The 22,698-nt window shown below is 41.0% G+C and overlaps 1 protein-coding gene across 2 annotated transcripts in view; it reads left to right on the top strand.

Moving 5' to 3' along the window:
- NKD1 (NKD inhibitor of Wnt signaling pathway 1) overlaps positions 1-20,766 on the top strand; it is a 190,991-nt gene extending 170,225 nt beyond the window's left edge. Inside the window, exons 8-9 of one of the 2 annotated variants that reach the window (XM_006121141.5) lie at positions 5,742-5,872; positions 9,296-20,766. In XM_006121141.5, coding sequence (XP_006121203.1) covers positions 5,742-5,872; positions 9,296-9,870 — 706 coding nt within the window. In that variant the 3' untranslated portion in view covers positions 9,871-20,766. The remainder of the gene's footprint in view (positions 1-5,741; positions 5,873-9,295) is intronic. The other variant, XM_006121139.5, reaches the window with a different exon arrangement.
- Positions 20,767-22,698: the final 1,932 nt, after the last annotated feature.

Below are 22,698 nucleotides of genomic sequence, written 5' to 3'. Positions count from 1 at the left end.
AGCAATCTTTCACCCACTGGACCGAAGCATTCGTTTCTCTTTCTGTATATATAAAAGTGCCTTTTCCAGGCACTGGCCTCATTAGCAGGTTGTAAGCACAATTTATTTTCAAAGAACAAGAAGAAAACCCACCCCACTGTGGCAGTAAAAGACCAATCAGCTGGCTTAGATGGGGAAAAGCTTCCACCTCGCCTCACCATGATCCCATGAACATAACTCGCATATCACATGATCAGGTCTTTGAGCACTGGGGATGGCTGACTTGATTAGTTCACACAACAGTACTGAAGATAACAGTCTGCTCCGAAGAATCCATGCCTCCCTTCCACTTCTGCCAGTAGACTAGGGTCTCACTTGAATTTCCTTTCCTTCACTCCATTCCCGGTGAACACCAGAACATGGCTTCCCCCTCAGAGGGCAGACAGCAACCCATCTTTACCCTGCTTCTAGTTCTACCTCTTAATTAATAGACACTGCCAGTTCTAGTCCTTGCTAGCACTTTGTACCACATCCTGACCTGAGCTCTGAAAGTGGTCTGCCCCTTTTCTGCCACTCTCCTAGCCAAAGAGAAGATGGGAACGGGCAGCAGAGAAAGGGAAGAGAGGGGAGGGGTTGAGCAGAAGGGCAGGAAGAATTACTCCTTCCAAGAGACTCCCAACCCATCCTGTCTGCCAGCTGCCAAAAATAATTCCTCCTCCTTGCCACGGGTCCCCTTGTCAACTCCTATCCCCTCCGGAAGTTAGCCAATCACTGGGTAACATCTACCTACAGATTAGCAAGATTCCCGAGGATTATGACATTCATTATAAATCTTCAAGGAAAATTAATTGGGAGGAGGGGGGCAGGAGAGCAGGGGATTTGGTTTTTGTTTTTGTCTCCAAATGCCCTTCATCACTTGAAAAAAAAAAAAAGTCTATTGTTTTTCTGTGGATTCCTGCCTATGTGACTGAGGGTGCATTCATTTCCAAAGAAGTACAGACACAGTAAGTTATTTTATGCACAGCTGCAGGTACAATTGCAGCCTTCTAGAGATAAGATAAAACAGACCTTTTTGAAGTCTCTCCCTGAAGGAATGCACAATATTATTTTGGATGCCAGTCTAGAATAGGCCTTGTTCCTCAGAAAATGTCTAGTCATGTCATTGGGAAGGTTAGCAAAGAGAAGCACGTATTTGCCCCATTTTCACATCTTCTACCTTCTTATAGACAAATGCTGCACTGAACAACAGACTATGTGATCGTCAGTTGAGACAGATCTGTCAAGGACAGATTTCATAGTGCCTATTACTTAATTTATTTATGCAATGTACAAAAAATGCTCCCCTCAGTTTAGAAGTGTTATTTCCATTGTTCAGATGGGTAATTAAACAAAAGTCCTATAATCCTTTAATGTCTCCTAATATAGACCCACTGCTTTGGTCAGATCCTCTCTATGGTCACTGTATATGTTTGATTAATATGCAGTTGTTTTAATGTTCAAGATAGGGCAAAAGGGAACATTCATTGGGGCTGAAATGCCATAATAGTGACATCGACACACAAGTAATGATTGTTTCTGTGGCTGCAACTTACAGTTATAGTTTTGTGCTTCCTTGACTTAACAAATATTTTTCTCAGAGTTCAACAAATGTCAGTAGGAGAAGTGTTCAGGTTCATTTGGGGAGGGAGAGTGGAAGCAGGGATGAGGAAGAGCCCAAAAAAGTAACTTGGGCCTCCCTTCTCTGGATTCGACAGAAATACTCAGAAATACTTCAGAGTAGTGGGTCCAGATTCACAGATCAAAATAACAGGAAAGAAAATGAATTCTGCCTTTTTACCTGTGATGACTGGTTTTTAGCACAAAGGCTCTTTTTGGGCTCTTGGCTGAGTACTTGAGCATGCTCTTCAGGGTGGACATTTCCCCAATGTACATACAAGTCCACAGTTATTTGCATAGTTGTTTGAATGTATTTGCATGAAGAGATATCTTAGCTGATTTAAGATGTAGAGCGCAGAATCTGTTGAAAAGATCTTCCTCCAATTGAATTGAATATGGTGCTGCTTCTGAATAAGACAGGGCTGTATTCTGAATGGCAACTAATCCCATTAGAAACCAGTCAGAGTTGCACCAAATAAGCCAAATAGTCATATTTACACCAAATAGTTGCACCATAGTTTTCTATGGGACTCTGTTCCCTTTTTGCTTGTCTGCACAAGATGGCTGGAAGGCTCCCTTGGATAGCACTCCCAGCCAGCTCATGTTACAAGATGGGCAATAAGCAGTCCATGGGGCTGGCAGCGGTTCACCAGGGTTAGCTCCTGGCAGGCCACTTGGGCTTTATTTACCTTCACCTCCACAGATAGAGCCGTTTGCAGCTCCCATTGGCAGGGAACGGCAATCCATGGCCAACGGGAGCTGCAGGCAGCTGTATCTGTGGACATACAGATATATAAAGCATCGACAGCCCACCAGAGCTTAACCCTGGCAAACCACCTCCAGCCTACATGCTGCTTATTGTTCACCCCTATATTAGAGTCTTCCTAGGCTGTTCTAACCAGAAGCCAGGGCTAAGCAGAACATCAGGCAGCCATCTTACTAACTTTCCTGAGCTGCCCTGAGCCAAATGTGGACACAACAAAAAATCTGGCCCATGTGTCTATTGCAGGAAGCAGCAAAGCAGCACCAAGTTTCTGTGTACCTTGGCCAAATGGCTAAGCTTGTGAAAGTCTTCCTCACGCTCATCAGTGGCAAGGGACGAATGTGGGAGCTCTCCTTTGGAGTTGCAATGAGATTCTGACGTGAGTGAGAGACATATATTTTCATGAGCCCAGTCTCCAGGGAATTACAAGCAAAATTCAGTTAGTAGTCAGGTTAAAGCTGATAGGGATGTTCCTGCCCCTAAGATGGCAAAAATGTTCTTGTTGATGGGATTTCATATGTTGGATGCTATGGGCTAGAGCTGTAGTAGGCACTGAAGCAGTGAACTAGCCACACTCAACTGGCCAAATAGCCACGTGTGGCTAGTGGCTAACATGCTGGACACCACAGCTTTTACATGTATTGCTAATATAAATATCCAGATTTATGGTTGGTTTACCCTGCATCTCTCTCAAAATAATAATAGCATTGACATCAAGAACACCATTCGCAGATAGCTTCATGGTTTGGCTGTGTTGATGCCATGCCATTTCTGCTGCTGTTTATACTTGCTTTTGGGCAACAGGGAAAATGCTTATATAAAACAAAGCTCTGAAATATCTTTCCACTCTGCCACAGATACGGAGTCTCCATTGGTACGTACTAGCTCCTTGCCTCCCCTTCACCCAGCCCTGTTTAAACAGTTTAGCCCTAGATTATTTAAATGTCATGTTCATTTGTGCTACTCAAATTGCGTATCTTATTTCGATGCTTTTTCATTTGGTGCTGCCTACAAATTTCAAAATAAAGTGCTATTCCGAAATGTCCCTTACTCCTTGTAGAATGAGGTTTACAGGGATGTCAGAATAGCGGGCCCGAAATAACATGCTTGCTGTGAAGACTATTTTGAAATAAGTTACGCAATTTGAGTTATGCAACTTGCATAGATTATTTCAAAATAGATTATTTTGAAATAATTCCCTATTCTGGCATCTTCTTTAATCCTCTTGCAATGAGGTTTACAGGAAGCTGAAATAAGAAGCCCATTATTTTGAATGTATTTTTAAATAGCGGGTGTGCTGTTGAGAGACACAGAATGCTATTTCGGGGTAACGGACGTGTTATCCCAAAATAGTGCCACTGTGTAGATGTACCTATACTGTTCAAAGACATTAGCACATGTCTCTTTTTCAGAAATACACATTCTTCCACCTTGCAGAAGATTAGTATCAAGTGTGTGATGCCTGAATGCTTCCATGTACAGCCACTCGCCGACTTACAACCGTCCGTACTTACGACCAACCTCCCATTAACCCCATTATAATATTTTCAAATTGAGAACCGTGTATGTCAAGTTTTTTGAACAGCACGTTTAAGATTATTTCCAACTTACGACCAAATCGTAAGTTACGACTAGGTGTTCCGAATGTAACCCTTTCTTAAGCCGGGGACTGCCTGTATTTGCAAAGGAGCAGGCAGGGGATGAATGCCAGAAACCCTAGTGGTCAGAAATATTTTAAGTTCTCTTTGACATTGGGGCACATCTCTCATCAACATGTAATTGCTTCACTGCGTATATTTGCTTTGTTAATTGTCATCTGACATGTTAGAAAGCTGTTACAATTAAGGGCTGTGATGGTACTAGCATAATTTTTCTCCATTGTCTCACTGAGCGATGGAATTCATTACAGTACCCCTTTTCCTCCTCCTCCCCTCCCCCCAACAAAATCCTGGTTCCCAGATAATTGTATTCAATACTGCTAAATTGTGCTGGACCAGAAACAGTTATTTGTTCATTGTCTGAACCATACTGTGCCTTCAGCACATGCATGCAGCTTCTATTGAGCTCCACGAACGGTGGCAGATCAGCAGCAATATATGGCACTTGTCTGCCAAACTGTAGCTGCTGAAGCTCTTTGATTTGCGTTCCTACATGTTAAGCTGCCATAACTGCAGAATTCCACAAAGATCCCGATTGAGTTTTGTCTGGTGTATGGGCTGATTAGTTACCAACACCAGAAAAAGCTTTGGTAGTTTCCTGTTTCTAGTTCCTTATGACAGGTTGGTACGTTGGCTTCTGTCACTCCCAGTGCACCAAGGTGACTTCAGCACCATATCCATTAAAGTTTTGTGACTTTCCAAGCAGGCAGTGTCACCTGCAAGAATATTGGTGTTTATCGAAGCAATGTAGATGTAATCCTGCAGATGTATCTAATGCCCTGAGATAGATTGGAGATTTTTAGCAAGATAATTGTAGAGATCCTTAATGAGACACCAATGTCACACACACAGCTCAGTCTGCTGGTCCAAACCAGGAAAATACTTCCTGCATGCTTGACTCCAGTGGGACTATTCAGATGATGGAAGATAAAGTTTAAATACTAGGCTGAATTGGGGCCAGAGCACTCTGCGCCATGCAGAAACCAGCTTGAATTCTTATTTTGGAACCAGCCTGAATTCTTGGCCTCCCGCTGCCTGAGGGTGTTGAGAGCAGAATCCATCCCAGGGTCTCAGAGATGGAAGTGCCTTTAAATAAAGTTGCAAAGCTGAGCAAGAAAAGGAGTCAGGATTATGGAGCCAGAGGTTGATCTGACTTTATTAAACATATTTTCGCAAACATTATCTCAGATTTTTCCACTGACACCTTTCCCCCCAGTTTCCCTCCAGTAGATACACCTGCCTACTTCCCTGAAGCAGAACCACATGAGGATTCAAACCATTTATCTAAAACCAGGATCATTTCACTGTTGCCTTGCAGAGCTGGGAGCAGCCATGTCAAACAGAGTTTCCTTGGCATGCCCAGATTAATGAATTTATTGATTGGTTTGGTCCAACCATATATACAGTCTGTAATAGACCCTCACAGAGTTTGTATCTGCTTTTGCGTGAAACAGATTGGAAAGTATCTCTTGCTTTGCAACATTGCGGATCAATTTATAGGAGGGAAAAGAATGTCTTTTCAGGCCCGTAGTTAGCCCACGGAACATCCAGAACATCAGACATTTGTTGTGTATCTTTCCAAGTAACTCCTACCATTTCAGAGTGTCCACTAACTTTTGAATTGGAGATGGCCGTAACAACTCAAAGATGTTTTTCTGAATTTTAATTTTGCTTCTGGCTCACAGATATCACCACAGTGACAACAATCCTGAGCAGAGTGGGTGCTATCGGCATTGCGTTGATGAGAACATTGAAAGGAGAAACCACTATTTGGATCTTGCAGGAATAGAAAACTATACATCGAAATTTGGACCAGGTAGTGTATTGATCTTTCAGACTTTTGTCCCAGTTCTGTCTTCAGCTACATGGACTGTATTGGGACCACTGAATTTAGAAAAAAGGAGTACAGTGTATGATTGGTCCATAGCTATTTACTAGAGATGGGCTTAGAGAGCAGTGTTCAGATCCAGTTTATTAGGTGCAAAACTAGGGTTAAGCTTCAGATGATGCTGGCTCCATGTGAGCAGGAACCAGAAAATAGTTGCTTTCAGATTTTCGGGTTCAATCCAGAACCAGTACCCCCAGATTCAAAGGGATTTGGATTGCAGTTTTGCCCTGCCTCTGTGTTTTACTCTACCAGATGCCATTGTTTTGATACAGTCTAGAGACTGATGTCCAAGAAGGAGAAATTTTCCAAACAGATTAAGTGCCGGGCTGGGTCATTGGTGGAGTGGCTCACGGTTAGTGTTCGGTGTGGGACAAAGGTTTAGGGCCAAGGAACCAATTACCAAGAATCAGGCCAAGTTGGACCATAGGGAGATCAGAATCAATAGACAAACCAGAGAACAGTGATCAAGAATATAGGGAGGCCACTTGTCTAGTTATGAACTGAACAGTCTTTTTTTGGGGTGGCATATCCCCTACCATTTTCTTCCTTCAATGTAACCTTGCACATACCTTTGGGACCAGGGTGTCATGCACTTAGAGATAACACGCCCTCCCCTGATGTGATACATGTGAGGTCACATGGCAGAGGTGGGATCACACAAGTAGGGAATGACCTGTGCCATTCCCAGAAGTACTGGAAAGTTTGGAATTCTGTGAACTGGTGAGTGATCATCCTACGCGAGTCAGGACACTAAGGGTATGTCTAGACTACATGGCTCTGTTGCCAGAGCCATGTAGATTGTTTACTAGACATACCCAAATGAAGCAGCGATTTAAATAATCGCCGCTTCATTTAAATTAAAATGGCTGCCGCACTGTGCCGATCAGCTGTTTGGCGGCACGGCGCACTAGTCTGGACGCTCCGCGGTCGACATCAAAGGCATTTGTCGACCTCCCCGGTAAACTTCATCCCATGAAGCATAATGGGGCAGTTGACAAATGCCTTTGATGTCGACCGCGGAGCGTCCAGACCACCGCGCTCTGCCGCCAAACAGCTGATCGGCACAGTGCGGCAGCCATTTTAATTTAAATGAAGCAGCGATTATTTAAATCGCCGTTTCATTTCGGTATGTCTAGCAAACTAATCTACATGGCTCTGGCGACAGAGCCAGGAAGTCTAGACATACCCAAGGAGGTCAGGATACTAAGGCCAGAATACCATGGTAGGGTGAAGCCCAGATGTACAGACATCTTCCTGTTCTCTCCTCTGGCTTAAACATGGACTGAAATCCAGTCAGGAGCCATGGCACTTGCCCAATCAGAGCATAGGGATGGGGCTTGGACCCTAGTTGAGTTTCCTAGACCTGTGACCCATCTGCTATCTGAGACCATGCTGTGTAGAGGATTGGAGTCTGATGACTCCTAACACCCACAGAGCCTGACAGTAAGGCCTTTTTGGGAAAAAAAAGGTCCTTTGATAGTATTTAATAATAGGACTGTGACAAGACCCTCATGTTCCTGCCTCCTTGTGCAGGTCAAACGTGTAGTTTATTCACAGTGTGGGTTCCCACCATCTTCATCTACTGTATATTTGAGAGAGTTTCTCTGTTCATAAGAACATAAGAACAGCTGTACTGGGTCAGACCAAAGGTCTGTCTAGCCCAGTAGCCTGTCTGCCGACAGTGGCCAGTACCAGGTGCCCCAGAGGGGGTGGACCGAAGACAATGATCAAGCAATTTGTCTCCTGCCATCCTTCTCCAGCCTCTGACAAACAGAGGCCAGGGACACCATTTCTATCCCCTGGCTAATAGCCTTTTATGGACCTAACCTCCATGAAATTATCTAGCTTCTCTTTAAATAACTCCTCCTAAACGGTAAGAGCTAGGACCACCAAAGTTGGTAGGCAGCTTCGTCTTATCATAACTTAAAGCAAGATAAAGGTTTGGTTGTGCCAGGAAAATGGGATGTGCCTGGAATGGGATTATTTCTCATAAAACCATACAGAAAAGAGACAGAATTACCAGGCAGGTGAAAGGGGCTGGCTGAAAGCACACTGCTTCCCCAATCCAGGAGTGGCTGAAGCTTACCTCGTGTCCCTTTCCCCTGATTCATATGAAGACATTGCTTTCTTGAAAGGAAGCAAAGGGAAGGTGCACAGTTTGGTGCATTGCTCACTCTGGCTGTGATGAACCTGGACCTACCCCAGCCGAGGGAGGTGTGCCCCTCCTTGACTGTGACTGCTGGAGCTACAGTAGCCATGGAGAAGCAAAATGCAGGACAATGTAGCACTTTAAAGACTAACAAGATGGTTTATTAGATGATGAGCTTTCGTGTCTGGCCCACGAAAGCTCATCATCTAATAAACCATCTTGTTAGTCTTTAAAGTGCTACATTGTCCTGCATTTTGCTTCAGCTACCCCAGACTAACACGGCTACATTTCTATCACTAGCCATGGAGAGGCACTTTTCCCTTGGCCCCAAACTGCTGTGGTAAGACAGGGCCTTGGTAGTCTTCTGTCCCTGGGCAGCCTGCAAATTGAGCCCCTCATTCCCAGCCCAACCCAGAGCAATGATTCAAATGAAGCTTGCACGTTTTCATTTTATTTTCAAAAAAACCCAACACAAACATGAATTGAGTTAAGGATCTGAGCAAGCCTGCTAAATCTAGTACTATAAACAGCTCTGCTCCAATTGATCTAGGGAGTCCCTAGCTCCTGCACTAAGCATGGCAGGGTAATCTTTGTCCTCCCCCTGTTGCTTGTGTTCCCCTTTCTATTTCCTTCCTCTGCCTATTTGTAGACTCTGCCTAATGGCTTAATTAGCCTTCCAGCTCTCCTTCCCCTCCCCACAAACTTAGGCGCATCTCTGTTTAACCAACTCCATTCTGCATTGTTTGACTGGGGCTGCCATGACGAGTGCTAGCTCAGCCGTCCTTGCCTAGCACTCTGACACAGGGACTTTTAACACTTTTTCTAAACAGCTATGGGTATAATTATGTTCATTTCCCGAGGAAGATTCCACTCTGCTGATAAACTTAACCATGCCAAGTGCATGCTGCTAATTAAGATTTGAAATATTACATGAGCTTAAATGTGCTTAAATGGCAGCAAGGGAGGTTTAGATTGGATGTTAGGAAAAACTTCCTAACTGTCAGGGTGGTTAAACACTGGAATAAATTGCCAAGAGAGGTTGTGAAATCTCCATCACTGAAGATATTTAAGAGCAACTTGGTTAGCCATCTATCACGAATGATCTAGATGGTCCTGCGATGAGGGCAGGGGACTGGACTTGACCTTCCGAGGTCCCTTCCAGTTCTAGTATTCTGTGAGTGACTAATTCTGTTCTTTTCTAGGATCGCCTCCAGCAGCCCCGAAGTATGACCCACCAAACAGAGTTGTGAATCAGACGAGATCCCGCTCTCATGAACCTGAAACCTTCCATGCCCATTATAGGAAATCTCAAGTGGTGGACCCCAGCCACATCAATTTGGCTGATGCCTCATATGCCAAGATTGCAGAATTACAACAAAGGCTGCGCAATCAGGACTCAAACAAGCACTTTGTAAGGTCTCCCAAGGTCCAGAGCAAAAACGTAGCCTCTGTTCACCCTGGAAGGGCAGTAAGGAATAAACCTCTTCAAGGGGCATCCATGCCGATGGCTTCCCCCACTGCACGGATGGGCCAGAATCTTCCTTACCTCCCCATGCAGTCCCAGCAGGCTCACAAGAAACACAAGCAAAGGGCAAAGGAGAATCATCAAATGTGTAAAACCTTCCATTCTCCAGGGACAGTTATGGAGAAAGAGCATGTCAGAGACCTGCCCACTGTTATTTTGTATGAAGGCCAAGTTGGACAAATGATCCAGAGACATGAACACCATCACCACCACGAGCATCACCACCACTATCATCACTTCTACCAGACATAAGACAGGTCCCATCTAACACCCTCCAGATATCCCCCATATGAAGGAAACGCCTTCCTGTGACTTCAGACTAAGGCATTAGTATGATTAATATTGTTACTCCATTAATATTCAGCTATCATATATTTTAGAAATTATATGAAACCATTGAAACTTACACTATTTATATGTTGTGAAACTGCATAGCTTACTTAACAACTTGTTGATTATTTGGATTTAAGCGGCTTGTAAAACAGCCATAGTTTTTGAGCTGTGATTTAATGCAGGTCATCAACGCACTTCCTTTACAAGTACTTCCTTCATTGTATTAGAAAAAGATACTTCAATCAACATTGCAGATATCTAGCTTACCCATCTGCCATATGTCGGCTTCTTGCACTCAAGCCTTTTTATCAGGGGAGCAATGTTCGAAGGTTTGGACTCCAGAAATACTTAGAATAACAGAAAATACAAACAGCTGCTACCTCTAGTATTATTCAAATTTTATTTTCTTTTTATTGATTGTAATGCGCTACGAGGGGATTTTAATATACTGCATTCATGTAGCCTGTTTGTTGTACTTTCACATCTTTTTAAGCTATCAATAATTACAAGGAAATACTAGCTATATTTGTCAACAGAGCTATATTTTACAACTTACACTTTTTTTCCCCTTCAGGTTTCTTTACTGGCTCAAGTACAGGCTGTTAGATATTGGGTAGTATTTAAATATAGCTCCCTTTTATTTACTTTCCATTCTTTGCTTGGAGACCATCTGAGAGCAAAAACAAGAGGTGGATGTAAAATGAGGTTTTTCAAAACCATCACTAAACCTTAATGTTTGTGCCATTAACTAACATTCATTGGTTTTGTTATGTTTTGAATCCACAAGTCTTTGTTTTGAGAAAGAATTAGAGGAAAGTATGCTTTCTCACTTTAAATGTTGGCGCATATATATACATATACGCGCTCGCTCTCTCTCTCTCTCTCTGTCTCTCAGGTACATATTCTTGTGTTTTAGAAATCTGTGGTTTGAATATTAACATTTTTTTCTTACAACAGCAACTTTTTGGGAATGTTATAAAACACATGCCCATGGCATTTTCTTGGGTGCCTGTAATTTGTGTTTCCCCAGGACCTATAGTTTCAATCTGCTCCTTTTTTTAAAGACAATTCAACATGTAAAGAACACTGCTCACAGTCATTCTGGCCTCTACCACTCTTTTTATATCAAAGGGCTTCCATTCCACAAAGTAAAATGAGGCAAGACCTATGAGACCATTATTGGCTGCTGAGACATTTAAAGGTCAAATACAAATGGGGAAAAGTGTGATTGAAAAAGTCAGTAAATCCGAGTTTTGCTTTCTGAAAGGCTCAGATCTGTAGTACGTTTGTACAGTGCAGGCAAAAGTGACTACATAGCAAATGCTCTATTGCTTTTAGAACTAAAAAGTAGAGTTCTGATCACATAAAAATGTAATGTTCTATCAGACATACTTTTGGTTTTAGTTTCTTTTAATTATTTGTGTTTTTTTGTCTACAGTGTATCATGTGAAATGTTATTATCCCACATTTTTTAAGAGTCCTTTATGACTAGGTCATGTTTGGTTGCAACTACAGTCTTGATCAGTTCAAGATGGGAAATTTCCCTACTGCTGAGCATTAAAACTTTTAGAAGGCTACTGTCCTATAGAAGGACATAGAGATATCAACATTTACAGAAAACAAAGATGAAAGCCTTGCCTTCTTGTGGAGTTGGAGATGAATCACTGCTTGTTGGTTATTAATTCCATCTCATGTCTCCCAAATTCAGCAGTTGTTTAGGCTTATTGTCCCTTTTAAAAACCTGGTTTATTTTCATTTCTTTTTTAGATGTTGACCTTGTGTTCTGTTAAATCTAGCAAAATGTTTTAAAGTGTGTTTGATCTGTGTGACAACTATACTGTTCTGTTTATTTTTTAAATTCCTAAGTCCAAAAATATTTATATGCAGAATTTTCTGTATTGAAAATATGAAAAGGCCACAAATTTGGTTAGTTACCACTGAGTTGTTCTAGTCTAAGCCTATGTTGCTGCTTGTGTATCTTTCTTTTTCAATGTATATATAATATGGACTGCAAAAAAAGACATTTATATGTCTCGTAGAAGGAATAAGCTTATTTATATTATAGTGTTAACAAAGTCTGATGTATTCAAGTGACTTATGTTTTACTGCATGCAAACACACAAGTGTACATTCCATCTGAAAAGGGATGCCATGTTATCTGTTCCTGAGGTGTAAGTGATGCTGTTCTCTTTTTAGCAGAGTATTTACCAGCATTCTGCAATATTAACAAAAGGAAAATAATTGATTTTTTTTTGAAAATTCACAGGTGGCCAAAAAATTTGAAACCTAGAATAATTCAGTATGTTTCATTGGGGGGAGGAGCTTGGGAGAGGGAGGAATGTAGGATGGACAATAATTGTTCTAAAGCCCAAAGATATTTTGCCAGAAAAGATAACAGCAGTTCTAACAAACTCGCATCTAATTTAAACGTGTCCAAAGTTAATACAATGCAAGTGGGTTCCTATAAAAGGAAATCACAATTGACCATAAGCTACAACTTTTAACTTGATTTATTTTTTGATATCCAAAAGACCTTGCTTGTATTCAGTGAAGTACAAATTAATTTTAATAACATGGCATCCTCACACTAACAAACTTGCACCAGCCACGTATAAACATACAGTAGTTAAATACTGTGTTGCATTTGTGTTACGTGCATTAAGTGTGAATAATTGATCATGTAGCACAGTTTTTTTCACAGAACCCTAAGTTTCCGTATCTTTTAAAAATGTTTGCTTTTCAGTATTTTGTATAGTAAATATAGATGGTTTTGACTAAATGCTTTATTTATTTAATAGCAAAAACTGTGCCAAGAGAAACTCCTGTTAATTAAAGTTTTACTAGTTCAGAAAATAACTTTCTGGTTTTCTTGTTGTGGATTTCAGTGGCATATTGTATGCCCAAAAATATGTAGGGACAAAATATTAGAAAGATCAAGGCACAAAATAAGATCAGAGACAGAGAAAGGTTAACAAGAAACCATTCTACATATGTGCTAGAAGAAAGAGGAAGACCAAGCACAGAGTAGGACTGTTACTTAATTGGGGGGAGAGGTTGAAAAATAATAGAAAATGTAGAAACGGCAGAAGTGCTTAATGACGTCTCTGTTTCGGTTTTCACCAAGAAGGTTGGTGGTGTTTGGATGTCTAGCATAGTGAATGCCAGGGAAAATGAGGTAGGATCAGAGATTAAAATAGGAAAAAGAAAAAGTTAAAAATTACTTAGACAAATTAGATGTCTTCAATTCACTAGGACTTGATGAAATGCATCCTAAAATACTCAAGAAGATGACTGAGGAGATATCTGAGCCATTAGCAACTATCTTTGAAAAGTCATGGAAGACAGGAATGATTCCAACACACAAGAAAAAAGGTAAATATAGTGCCAACCTGTAAACAAGGAAATAAGGACAAACTGGAAAATACAGACGAGTCAGCTTACCTTCTGTACCCAGAAAGATAATGGGGCAAATAATTAAGCAACCATTTGTAAGCAGCTGGAAGATAATAAGGTGATAAGTAAAGTCAGCATGGATTTGTCAAGAACAAATTGTGTCAAACCAACTTGATAGCTTTCTTTGACTTGGTAACAAGCCTTTTGAATGGGAGAAAGTGGTAGATATATCTTGACTTCAATAAAGCTTTTGATACTGTCTGATTATTTGCTCCATGACCTTCTAAACAAACTAGGGAAATGCAACCTAGATGGAGCGACTGGGTACAAAACTGGCTGGGAAATCATTCTCAGAGAACAGTTAGTTATAAATGGTTCACAGTCAAGCTGGAAGGGCATAACAAGTGGGATCCTGCAGGAATCATTTTTGGGACTTATTCTGTTTATTATCTTCATCAGTGATTTAGATAATAGCACAGAGAGTTCACTTACAAAGTTTGTGGATGGCATCAAACTGGGAGAATTGCAAGTGCTGTGGAGGACAGGATTGTAGTTCAAAATAATCTGGGCAAACTGGAAAAATGGTCTGAGGTAAATAGGATGACATTCAAGAAGGACAAATGCAAAGTACTCTACCTAGGAAGGAAAATCAGCGGCATGTTATACAAAATGGCAAATAACTACTTAGGAAGGAATACAGCAGAAAGAGATCTAGGGTCATAGTGGACCACAGGTTGTATATGTGTCAACAGTGTAACACTGTTGCAAAAAAAGCAAACCTTATTCTGGGATGCATTAATAGGACTGTCGTAAGTAAGACATGGGAAGTTATTTTTCCACTGTGCTCTGTGCTGAGGCCTCAAGGTTTGCTTAGTCTGGAGAAGGTGGCTGAGAGGGGACTTGAGCACATGTATATAAAAGGCTGTTAAAAGGAAAAGGGAGTAAAGTTATTCTCCTTCACCTAAAGATAGGACAAGAAGCAATGGGTTTAAATTGCAGCAGGGAAGGTTTATTTTGGACATTAGGAAAAACTTCCTAACTGTCAGGGTGGTTACGAACTGGAATAAATTTCCTAGGGAGGTTGTGGAATCTCCATCATTGAAGGTATTTAAGAGATATTTAAAACTATTTCACTAGGAGGGTGGTGAAGCACTGGAATGGGTTACTTAGGGAAGTAGTGGAGTCTCCATCCCTAGAAGTGTTTAAGTCTCGGTTTGACAAAGCCCTGGCTGGGTTGATTTAATTGGGATTGGACCTGCCTTGGGCAGGGGGCTGGACTTGATGGCCTTCTAAGGTCTCTTCCAGCTCTATGGTTCTATGATCCTAAGAGCAGATTAGATAAACATCTGTCAAAAATGGTCTAGATAATGCTTAGTCCTGCCATGAGTGCCGGGGACTGGACAAGCTGACATCTCAAGGTCGTTCCCAGTGCTAGGATTTTATTACTGCGATTGCTTCCAGTGACTAGAAATCAGGGAATTACACTGATGTAAGGGGCCCCATTACAGTTAATGGGACTAGGATTGAGCAATAGAGAAAGGAGGGTACAAGCTTATATTTAGCCTCAAAATTCTTATCTTCTACAAATTTCAGGCATGCAAATTCTAAAAGCAGAGCAGCTCAAAGCTGTTATCACTGTAGCAGCTCGATACAAAGCAAAAATACAGCAAGTCCCATCTTGGCCCATTGAACACCTTTTGATTTTGATTTGATTTCATGCCAAGAGTATGGGATTAGAATCTCCACCAAATCTCCACATTTTTTTCAGTACCTACTTTTCTACTTGCTGCTTTTGATGGCTTTGGAAGCAGGTACTAATTTTAAGCCATGCTCATAATTTTATTAAGAACAATAATAGTGCTTAGTTTTTCATCAGAGGTTCTCAAAATGCTTTGCCAACAAGCCTCACAACATCTAAACATCGCTGTCACGAAGACCAAATTATTCACTCAGATCTTGGTGTACAGCTCTCACTCACAAAGTGGATCTTTTAGGGACTAAAAAGAACAAGAAGTTATATAATCTTTGACCTCTGCTAAAGCCTTGCAATCTTAATGATCACTAGTGAAGGATACAGAAGGACATTCATAGAAAAGATTCTAAACAAGACCAAAAGTATTTTTGGTCCCTTTAAGAAATATCCATTGCTGGAAATTAAATATTGTATGCTTCATAGTGGATATTCAGAGAATAGGGTGATGAGTTTGACAAATTTACGTTGACGCAGCTAATTCTTTTATTCAAGGGCTTGTCTATTGCCATGCACACACAGTAAGGGCATGTCTACACAGCAGCTGTGTATTTTGAGCACTGACGTTATTTCGAAATAGCCAAGTGTGAGTCTACACAGCAAGCTGTTATTTCAAAATAATGTCGAGCGGGAAGACCTATTATTCTGATTCCTGTAACCCTCATTTCACGAGGAGTAAGTGAAGTCTTCCTTCAGCTTCCTGCTGTGTAGGCAGCACCAAAAGACGAGTTAAGCTATTTCAACTTCAGCTATGCAATTGATGTAGCTGAAGTTGCGTAGATTAATTTTACTTTTGCCTTGCTGTGTACACATGCCCTAAATCCCTTGTCATCTATGTGCAATGCACATCACTGGTTTATTGAGAACCATATTTCATCCACTGTTTAAAATGAATGGGGAAAGTGCCACCATTATGGCTTTGTCTACACTGGGGAAAATGAATTGTCAGAAAACATGTTAACTAATATGCAATTAAACATGATTTAGCCCATAGTGTAGAAGACACGTGCAGTCATCAAAAATGTGCTAGTTGGTCGTGATTAACCCCAAAAGGGGTTTCTAGATCAAAAATGATATTTTTGTGCCTACACTAGACGCTAATTCATATTTAACATCTTCATGTTAGCAACACAGTCCAATGTAATATTCCAAAATAGACATGGCCAGGAATTTCTCATGGATATAGGGCCCTTTCCGGTTATACACTAATTGCAAGTAAAACTGACCACTTCCTTATGGGGAGGAGTGGGTCTTTAGATGAACCCAAACCAGTTATAAAATCCCTTACATAAGAACAACTTAGAGAAAAAATAAATTTATTTTCTGGGAGTAGATTTCCCAGATTCTGCCTCTATCTACTCAACACCCAGTCTTGATTTATCAGGTAATGTTTGCTTTTTCTCTGTAGAATTTAACTGCTGATGAACAATTTTGACTCAGAAAGGGTATCTGTGTATCTCTGCTTTATATATCTGGTTTAGATGGTCTAAGAATGGGAGCAAAAATTTTAAACTGGACATAAGATAAGGGGAGTAAGTTAAATTGTATCTTATGTCCTTTGTATTATGGTTATTGAATATGGATAATGATCTTGTCAATCATCTAATATTTTATATTACCAACTCATTCATTTCTACTGAACGAAATAATGGTGATTATTTATAGTACATATTTTCCTTTATTTGTCTTAGATCAGAAAGATTTATGGGATATTTGGATGGATTATTGTGCAGGGCCAGGAAGAGAGATTGGAAAGCAGTGCATAGAGAAATTTTAGCGAGAACAAGAGCAGAAATTAACCAGAGGGGGAAAAGAGATAGAAGGAAAGTATGGCATTCTTATTGAACGCTGTGTGTTATAATGCAGAGATCGACAACCTTTTCAAACTAAAGAGCCAAATTGCATCAAAATTCAGAACAAGTGGTCAAAAAAGAGCCCTATAAGAATGCCCATTTGTATGACTGAAAATATACAGCTTAATATTATTGATAATTGACATGATGATTAATAATAGCATAAAGGAAACCTACTCACAGACTTTATTTAATGGGACTTCTACTACTGCATCTTTTCACATATTTGTTTGGAGACATATCATAACTGGTCAGATTCAGGTTCATGCACACATTCAAGCTCCATGAGTAATTACGCTTTTTTTAAATTTTGAATTTTTCATTTTAATTTAAAAAGTTGCATGTATTTTGGGAATGACCAAAGATCCGTATTTGGTTCCATCCTGAGCCATATTTGGCTTGAGAGCCATAGGCTGCTGACCCCTGTAATGTGTATGGCTCATAGTCATGATAATACATAAGTTTTACGTGAAAATGTTCATCAGTTGTTCTCAAAGCACTTTGCAAAAATACAATATTGCCACCCTCAATTTACAGGAGGAGAAACTGAGGCATGGAGCATAGTAAGGACATGTGCAGAGTCACCCAGCTGGCTAATGGGAGAGCAGAAAATTGAACTGATGTCTTTTGAGTCTCAAACCAGTACCCAATCCACATGGGATTTTTAGCAGAGGATTTGTTTCAGCAAGGCTGCGTCTAGACTGGCATGATTTTGCGCAAAAGCAGCCGCCTGTCTACACTGGCCACGAGTATTTGCACAAGAACACTGACTTTGTAATGTACAAAATCAGTGGTTCTTGCGCAAATACTCCGACGCTTCCGCTCAGGGATAAGCCTTCTTGCACAAGAGTGCCAGCGTAGACAGCCACGTTAATTTCTTGCGCAAGAAAGCCCGATGGCTAAAATGGCTAACGGAGCTTTCTTGTGCAAGAGAGCGTCTACACTGGCACGGATGCTTTTGCGCAAAAGCAAATCTTTTGCGCAAAGGCACATGCCAATATAGACGCTCTCTTGCGCAAATACTTTTAACAGAAAAACTTTTCTGTTAAAAGTATTTATGCAAAATCATGTCAATCTAGACGCAGCCCAAGTCTTTTGCAATCTTAGAATTTAAGAACAGCCCTACTGGGTCAAACCAAATTCCAGCTAGCCCAGTATCCTGTTTTCTGACAGTGGCCATTCCATGTACCCAGAGGTATTGAACAAAACAGGTAATCAAGTGATCTATCTCATTACCCATTCCTAGCCCTGACAAACAGAGGCTAGAGACACCGTCTCTGCTCATCTTAGCTAATTGAACTGTCTTAGTGGACCTATCTTCTATCTGAACAGCAGGTCTAGTTCCTGGCAGACTCCTTACAAATATGTGAATGATCATTTCAAAAAGAGGAGCAGGACATAGATGCCTATGTCCTGATATTCTAAAGGGATGAGTATTGGCCACTCCCATTGCAGTAGGAGCTCTAGGGCATGTTTACAGTAGGAAATTATTTCAAAATAACTTATTCTGAAATAATAACTCTAGAAATAACTATTTCAAAATAGTGTGTCCACACTACAGGGAAGCCTCAAAATTAATCGGAGGCAGGCTTCCTTAATGTGGACATGTTACCTTGACTTGGAGCCCCAGGAAGCACTGGGGAGTAATTACTTTGACTCTGGGGAGTAGCTGTTTTGAAATAGGAGCCGTAAAGCATCCATACTACCTCTATTGAAATAACTATTTCAAAATAAGTGTCATTCCTTGTGGAAAGCAGGAGTAGAGATTTCAAAATAACCAGTCCCTTATTTTGAAATAACGGGGTTGGTAGTGTGGATGCTCCACTTGTTTCAGAATAACTCCTTAGTCTAGATATCAAGTATCAGAGGGGTAGCCGTGTTAGTCTGAATCTGCAAAAGCGGCGAGGAGTCCTGTGGCACCTGATAGACTAACTGAAGTGTAGGAGCATAAGCTTTCGTGGGCAAAGACCATGAAAGCTTATGCTCCTACACTTCAGTTAGTCTATCAGGTGCCACCGGACTCCTCGCCACTTTAGTCTAGATGAGGGCCTGGTGTGTTCAGCACTTCTGGAAATCAGGCCATTTCCGAGCATATTTATAACAGCTGTATTATAGGAAATATCAGATCTGATCTGTAGCCTATCTTTGCTGGTGCCCTGTGTTGGCTAGTAGTAAGTGCCAGATATTTAAAAACAAACCAACAAAACCCAATGCAGTGGGATTTGAATAACTCAAACAAGCATTAGTATGATAGTGTCAGACATGCTGCTAATTTGATGCTTTTGTGACATTGTGTAACATGCTTGTAAAGGGTGTTTTGTATCATTTTTCTAGTGTGTAGTCCACATAGAAGCAAATAGCTACTACTAGTGCTAGCTACTAGATCTGCTCCTTTGCGCTGTGGTGATGAGTCATTGATTCAAATCCGGCTAACTACTGAGGAGGGGGTTGCTGTTGCATGCCACTCTTCCCTCCCCCCCTTTTTTTTTTAAAGTGTGCCACTGCAACTGGTAACTCTCTCTTGTACTAATTTATGCTACATGTTTGCTAAGCTTGTTTTTTGGTTAACACAATTTAAAAGTCTAATAAAACTTTGGAGATTCAAACATATGTTGGAACCTGTATTTTCTCTGCCCATGTCCGTGTCTTGTGAAAGGCTGGATTTTCCATGGTCCTTTCACTGATCTCAGTAAAGTGACTTTAGAGTGGGTGGTTATAGGTCCCCATTTGCTTGTCTACAAGGTTGGGCTGTCGTTGATAGACATATCAAGTGCCACTTGAACTTGTTAACAGCCATGACTTGTAATGCAAGTTCAACAAAGATAAATGGTAAAATGTTACAGTGATTAGTTCTAAAGCAGGGATAGTCAATAGTCCGACTGTGGGTCAAATCCAAACCACAAGAATCTTTTTATTTACTTACTAGAAGATTTACCCAGCATTGCTTAGGTCCTTAACTCACATAAATACTTTTTGTTTTTCTTCATGTAAATCATTGTTGTGGGGTGGGGCTGGGGATGAGGGGCTCAGTATGTAGGAAGAGAGGACAATTCCAGCCCTCTGTCACTGCAGCAGCTTGGGGCAGGTGAAAGTACCTGTCCATGGTTGCAGAGAGGGGTGCATGTCCCCTGGTTGGGGGAAGGCCAGACACACAGACAAACACTATGCAATATATAGGAGACAGCTGCTCCTTTTTCTACCCCTGCTCTGGGCCCAATGGGGTTATAGCTGTCCCAGTCCCCATCTCTGGTCCCTTGCTGCCCCCATACAGCCATTCTACATTAAACTGTCCCTCCCATCACACTGCTCCCTTTCCATTTTATGAGAAAGTTGAATTACATACACATCCCATTGTCCCGGCACAACCAAACCCTTGCCTTGCTTTAAGATATAAGATGAAGCTGCCTACCAAATTTGGTGGTCCTAGCTCTTACCCTTTAGGAGGAGTTCTTGAGCAAACAGACTCACAGATGGACAAGTGCCCATTTCTAAAATATATAGTAAGATTGTTGTTTTTGCATTTTCTCTGGAGTCTAGACCTTGGTTTGACCTTGACCAGTGTTCCCTCTAAACTGCAGGGCAGCACAGCTTCACTGATGATGAATCAGCCCTGCCCAGTCAGAGGCTGGGGGTCCTTGCAGGGAGTTGACTCACTGGGTAGGGCTGATTCATCACCTGCGAAGCTGTGCTGTCCCACAGCTTAGAGGGAATACTCACCTTGAAAACAAATAAACAGGACTATGTAGCACTTAAAAGACTAACAAGATGGTTTATTAGGTGATGAGCTTTCGTGGGCCAGACCCACTTCCTCAGATCAAATAGTGGAAAGGATACAATCAAAAAAATGAACACACATGAAAAGGACAAATCAAATTTCAGAACAGAAGAGGAATGAGTGGGGGAGGTAAATGTCTGTGAGCTAATGATATTAGAGGTGATAATTGGGGAAGCTATCTTTGTAATGGGTAAGGTAATTAGTGTCTTTGTTAAGACCTAGGTGTAAAGTGTCAAATTTAAGCATGAATGACAGTTCAGAGGATTCTCTTTCAAGTCTGGTGTTAAAAGGTCTTTGAAGCAGGATGCAGGTAATCAAGTCGTTGAGACAATGCCCTTTCTGGTGGAAATGACATGAAACTGTTTTTTCTTTGTGATCCTGTCTAATATCTGTTTCGTGGGCATTGATTCTTTGGCGAAGTGTCTGAGACGTTTGTCCAAAGTACATAGCAGATGGACACTTTCGGCACATGATAGCATACATTATTTCTGGATGCACAGGAATATGTGTTCTTGATCTTCTAACTCAATTGGTTAGGTCCAATAATGGTATCAATAGAGTGAATATGTGGACAAAGCTGGCAGCGGGGTTTGTTGCAAGGGAAAGTTCTAGGGTTGGTATTAGTGTGGTATGTCCTGTGGTTGTTGGTAAGAATCATCTTGAGGTTAGGTGGTTGCCTATAGATAGCGTCCCCAATTATCACCTCTAATATCATTAGCTCACAGACATTTACCTCCCCCCCTCTTCTCCCTTCTGTTCTGAAATTTGATTTGTCCATTTCATATGTGTTCATTTTTTTATTGTATTCTTTGGTATATGCCAATTTTCTTCCACTATTTGATCTGAGGAAGTGGGTCTGGCCCACGAAAGCTCATCACCTAATAAACCATCTTGTTAGTCTTTTAAAGTGCTGCATAGTCCTGTTTTTTTGTTTCAGCTACACCAGACTAACACGGCTACATTTCTGTCACTTGACAACAAATAATTGATTAACCCTGCAAAAGTAAGAGGGGTGTTGACCTGTGTTGATATGTCCACGTAGATCTCAGTCTTGGTATGAGTGAGACTCATGCATATCAGAGTGGAATCTTTTGATCAGCTACAGTCATTTGACTGTGCCTGTGCTTTGTGCCCCCTGCCTCTCACCTGTAGACATATAGCACAGGGCAATGACAATGGACGCTGCTGATCTAAAGATTCTGCTTCGTGCACAGACTGGCTTTGTGCGCAATATGGCTGGGATCCACATAGACACATTATCTTGAGGAATCACAAATACAGTAAGTTAAGTAATAGTGTTTTTTTTCTTTAAATGAGGCAATCAGCTCAACTACTTCTTTGAATGCCACAGTGCTGTGTTTCTGTGAATGTTTGCAGTGTGGAAACAAAAGAAATGCCTCTCACTTAATGAAGGATTAGAGCCCAAACTGTGCTTCCATCCCTCTAGCTGGTGAAAAGGAAACATTTAGAAAGATGTTGTCACTATGAAAGGAATTTGAGCAAGACCGTTTTGGTATTGACTCTCTTCTGTGCCCTTTCATGGATTTAAAATCCACTTATCTGAAAGTGCGCAGTTACGTTTAGTCCTTTTTACATCATTTAAATGCATCTGCTTGATCTAGAGAAATAAAAGCAATTTAAAAAATTAGAGATTTTGTTTTTATATGTGCTGCCAAGTTTGATACTGCAAAGTAACTGCTGAATTGGCACAAGCAGTTTGAGAGAGCCAGCAGATTTAGGAAGGAAGAAGATAAACCTTATTATGTTTCTTTGCCAAAGGAGAAAAGAAACGATATTGACTTAAATGTGGGAAATTTAAAAGGGGCCATATGTTCTCACTTTGTGCTTTGTTTCTAATAGATAGACAGAAATCTTTGAAGTGTGGATTGGCACAGTAGGGTGCATGCTTCTGTAGAGAAAAGATGCTAAATGGGGAGGATGTGAGGGGGCACATGAAACTCTATTAGCCATGCAAC

This window comes from Pelodiscus sinensis, chromosome 12, assembly GCF_052426305.1.
Source record: "Pelodiscus sinensis isolate ZL-2025 chromosome 12, ASM5242630v1, whole genome shotgun sequence".
In the NCBI taxonomy this organism is placed as follows: domain Eukaryota; kingdom Metazoa; phylum Chordata; order Testudines; family Trionychidae; genus Pelodiscus; species Pelodiscus sinensis.
Note: the sequence above shows the minus strand (reverse complement) of the source record. Positions and strands in the feature narration are given on the sequence as shown.